Source organism: Bos indicus, chromosome 24 (assembly GCF_029378745.1).
Source record: "Bos indicus isolate NIAB-ARS_2022 breed Sahiwal x Tharparkar chromosome 24, NIAB-ARS_B.indTharparkar_mat_pri_1.0, whole genome shotgun sequence".
Classification (NCBI taxonomy): Eukaryota; Metazoa; Chordata; class Mammalia; order Artiodactyla; family Bovidae; genus Bos; species Bos indicus.
The window spans coordinates 59,514,607-59,519,354 of NC_091783.1; the positions used below are offsets into that span (position 1 = coordinate 59,514,607).

General features: G+C 44.1%; 1 protein-coding gene across 1 annotated transcript; it reads right to left on the reverse strand.

Moving 5' to 3' along the window:
• Positions 1-347: 347 nt before the first annotated feature.
• MC4R (melanocortin 4 receptor) lies at positions 348-4,234 on the reverse strand. Its single transcript, XM_019986474.2, has one exon. The coding sequence runs from the start codon at positions 3,820-3,822 to the stop codon at positions 2,824-2,826; it is 999 nt and encodes a 332-aa protein (XP_019842033.2). The 5' UTR covers positions 3,823-4,234; the 3' UTR covers positions 348-2,823.
• Positions 4,235-4,748: the final 514 nt, after the last annotated feature.

Sequence of the window (4,748 nt, forward strand, 5' to 3'; positions counted from 1 at the left end):
GGAACAAAAGGGCGAGACACAAAGCTCGTTCACGCAGGTATGGCAATTGTTATCTGACTTCTTAAATCAATGTTTTGCAAATCACTTCTATCACCAATGAAAAATTATTTCTAATAGGATTTATACTTCATTGAATTTTCTGGTGAAAATTTCAATAAGGGTATCTGACGCTGCTCACCAGTTACATTTGGAATATATACTCCCGACCAGCATTTGGTAAATGCTAACTAACCCCCCTTAGCAAAATATTAAAGGATCAACACATACATCACAGTATTTATACTGAAGCTTTTTAAAGGTTCATTCCTGCTCCTTGGTATAAAAAAAGACTTATGTCCACACACAAGTGTTTGTAGCACTTTATTCATAATTGCCAAAATCTGGAAGCATCCAAGATGTTCTTCAGCAGGCAGACAGATAAACTATGTGACATTCATGCAGCGAAATGCTATTCAACACCAAAAAGAAATCAGCTGCAAACCATAGAAACATCTGAAGGAACCTTAAATGCATAGTATCAAGTTAAAGAAGCCAGTCTGAAGGTTATATAGTGCATGGTTCCAACTACAGGACGTTGTGGAAAAGGCGGAACTATTGCAACAGTAAAATGGTCCCTGGTAGCCAGGGGGTTGGAGGGAAAGAGGGGGGCATAGGTGGAACACAGGGGATTCTTCAGGCAGTGAGACAGATGCCAATGACACTGTCTGCCAAAGCACATGGAATGCACAATACTGCAGAATGAACCCCAATGTAAACTATGGACTTTGGGTGATAATGATGTATCCCTCTGGGAGAGTCTCGGTTTTACTGGAGAAAGAAGTAACAACATAGAGGAATGTTTGGAGAACAGGAAGAAATGAGAAAGGCATAGTCTTAGCACTTAAAGAAACAGACGCCTGATACCAGGCCCTGGGCACATAAGGGAGGGGGGCCGGGCACACGGCTCTTGACTAACACTCCCCCCATCCCTGTAAACTGCTCCAGGAGGAAGTGTGGGAGTCAAGGTGCGGGAGGCTGATTTGCTGTCAGTGGCAGAAGTGGGCTGGTCCTCAATGGCCCAGGCAGCATCTGCAATGACCCTGGCTGGAGAAACAGGGTGGACTGGAAGAACAGCCCCCACAGAAGGTGGGGGGCTTCTAGCTGTCTTCCGAGTCTCCAGTTACTGGGGTTCCTCACAATCACATGAAAGCATGGACAGGAAGAGTAGCAAAGACAGAAACACCTACCGTGTCCTGCCACAATGTGGGCTTCTCTTTAAATATAATTTAAAGCCTCACACATGTTTATGTCAAAATAGAGGCATTGCAGTGAATCAGGCTTCAGTATCACCTTTCATGTGTAAGCTTTAATCTTACTATTAAATTTTAAAGTAGTGTTTCCTCGTCAGTACTGACAGTGCTTCTCAGGACTTGCTGTCAATATGCAAAACATCTAGAAATTTGAATTAAGCAGTACCTTGTCATGTTCTCTCTGCCCATGAGCATCTGAGGAGACTATAAAGTAAATCAAAAGGTAATTCACTGGTAAAGTTCTCAAAATACGTGCAAATTGGAAAGTACAGATTTTATTGTTCAGTAGACAAATCTGTGGCATTATTTTGGAGCAAAGCAAGTATTTCTCTCTAAAATATAGTTGTGGAAGGCTAGTTTATGTCATGATGTCCTCTGGGGTTCAGATCATGCTTTTTTCCCTATTTATAACATTCTAGCACCAAGAGCTCCCTTCTTTTAGATTTTTACAAATACTGCCTAACATCCTTATGCTATAGATTTAGTCTTCAAAGCTAAAATCCTTTCTAATGAGTACTGAAAGTCCAGTTCAAAAAATAAGTAATAGGGAAATAGTAAGTCACTTGCATGTGGAAAATGAAAGAACTCAGCAGGAATTGTGTAGTTCTTTAGGGAGCAGAAGCCAGATCTCAGTGGGGCATCACCTGTTCTAGACATTTCAGCAGATTCTGGGGCCCTGGTTAAAGGGGCAGGAAGACATTGTTCTCTGTCTTTATTAGGGGCAGTTGTACACAGTTTGATATCAGGAAGTTTAGCTTGCCTTGTTAACTTAGATTTCCCAAAACACTTGCATCCTCATAGCTGCTGTTTTTTTTTTTTCTTTTTTTAATCCCAAACTGAATTGCCTGTGAGAAATATCAGACTCTTTGCTTGAACAAATTAATCTCTCTGTCTCTGAGAAACACACATAGTTTTCTGACTCAAAATATCCACCCTCCTTTTTTTTTTTTTTAAGTAACTGTTTTTCTCCCAATACAAGCTTCATTTCAACTTCTGCACAGGAAGAATGAATGAGAAAGTCTTATTAAATTACCTGAAATTTCAGCTTGTTTTTTATGATTAAGCAATATGTTCTCAATATTTCTCCCCTAAATGCTAGAATCAAATTTTTACACTTCAGTGTTGTAAAGTATAACATAAAAAAACCACTTATGAGGATATACTTAATGAAGCTGTGATTTCCATGTTACAAAAGCAAGCAAAGTGTCACATCCTTGTAAATAACAAGAAGGAAACACTGTTAAACTCCTCATAAGGACTTTTTTTCTTCTTTTTTCATAAATGCATAGTGCCTATAACCTGTGATGTGGATTCACATTTTACAGCCAGAAAGTAGCATGACATTAAAAATACACCGAGACTGGGCACTGTTTCACATCAGAAAAAAATCACAAACTTCAACTGATACAATAGAAATTTTCACTCCATGCCCTACACAGAAGAAAAAGCTGTGGCTGATACAGACTGTTCAGGTTGTACATATGAGAAGGAGAAAGTCTCTTAAGCTTGTGTTTAGCATTGCGTTTGTCCCCATTTAATATCTGCTAGACAAATCACAGAGGCCACCTAGAGGAGAGCAACAAATGATCTCTTTGAAGGTTTTCCTCAGTTCTTGGCTCCGCAGGGCATAAATCAGAGGGTCAATGATGGAATTGCACATGATGAGGATGAGGTACAGGTTAAAGTGAGACATGAAACACACACAGTATGGGTTCTGGGGACAAGAGATGTAGAATATCAGGTGCAGGAAGAAGGGGGCCCAGCAGACAACAAAGACCCCGATCAGTATGGTCAGGGTAATCGCCCCCTTCATGTTGGCGCCCTGGCGGATGGTGCCGCTACCTGGCAGGACCGCGATCCTCTTAATGTGGAGTCTGGCCATGAGGAACATGTGGACATAGAGAGACGCCATGAGAGCCAGCATGGTGAAGAACACGGTGATGAGGCAGATGATAACAGCACTGCTGTCTGAGTAAATGATGAACAAGACGCCCGACACCGTGCAGGCTGCCCAGATGGCGCTGATGGTGATCGCCACCCGCTTCACCGTCATGATGTTATGGTACTGGAGCGCATAGAAGATAGTGAAGTACCTGTCCACCGCGATCGACAGCAAGCTGCAGATGGAGGCAAGCAAGGAGCTACAGATCACCGAGTCAATGACATTGTCAATATCCACCGTGAAGCTCTGCGCGTCCGTGTCCGTGCTGTTCAGCAGGGTGATGACAATGGTTTCCGACCCGTTGGAAACGCTCACCAACATGTCAGCCACAGCCAGGCTGCAGATGAAAAAGTACATGGGTGAGTGCAGATTCTTGTTCTTGGCTATGGCCACGATCACCAGAATATTCTCCAACAAGCTGATGACCCCCAGAGTCACAAACACCTCGGGAGAGACAAAGAGCTGCTCATAGCACCCCCCGTCCGAGTAGCCTTTTGCCAGGGACTCACTGACATTGGTGGGCATTCCGTGGGCGCTGCGGTTCCAGGAGTGGAGAGAGGTGTGCATCCCAAGGGGCTGGGTAGAGTTCATTTTGGATTCAGGTCCCCTCTGGACTGACTGAACCTCCTGGATCTGGCAGCCTCAGCACCTTTCTCCAGTCTTGACTTGCCCCAGACGAAAGTTAGGCGGCGGAGAGTGGCATGCCTGCTGTGAATAAACGTCCCATGCTCCGGAGCTGGAAAGGAAGTTTTCAGTCTCTTTCAAGTGTGGCTCTGGTCAGCCACACTTGGAAATCTTAGGCTGCAAGATGCTTCTTCTCCGTCGAGCCTGCCGCTTGCTCTTTTGTTCTCACTTCCACTTCAACTTTAGTCGGAGGCATGCACGTCTTTGCAGAATAATTTGCCTGGTGGCTGCGCTACGGCTGCGAGCTGGCTCTATGTGCGCATGCTCTCATCAGCTGCCTCGAAGAGGTACCGGTTCCCAACCTGAAGCTTTGCTCTGAGTGTCAGACGCTGCTGCTGATTTTTATGGTGTGTGAGGGAAGGAAAAAAAAAAAAAAAATGCTCAGAGTGACTCCTCCTCTGCTTCCTTCTGACCAATCCGAGTCCAGTGGGGTCTGTGAGACACCGCGATGGTCCAGAGACACAAACTGCAGGCAATCCCAATTCAGAGGCAGAAGCCTGTGGAGTCAGGCAGCCAGCAGGATGTGAGAGACTAAATTTCCCCCTTCAAGTTCTCAAGGAAAGCAACTTGGTTCCCAGAGGACATTCTGTGAGATCATAACAAGCCATCCTGAGGCACCCAGGTTTATCCTGCTTAAAGGAGGGGTGTGTGTGTGTGTTCCTGAATTAGATGCACTGCCTTTTTTGCACAGGGAACTCTCCTTAATGCTCTATGGTAACCAAAACGGGAAGGAAATACGAAAAAGAGGGGTATATGTATACATATGTCTGATTTGCTTGGCTGCACAGCAAAAAAAAAAAAAAAAAAACCACACACAACATTGTAAAAAACAA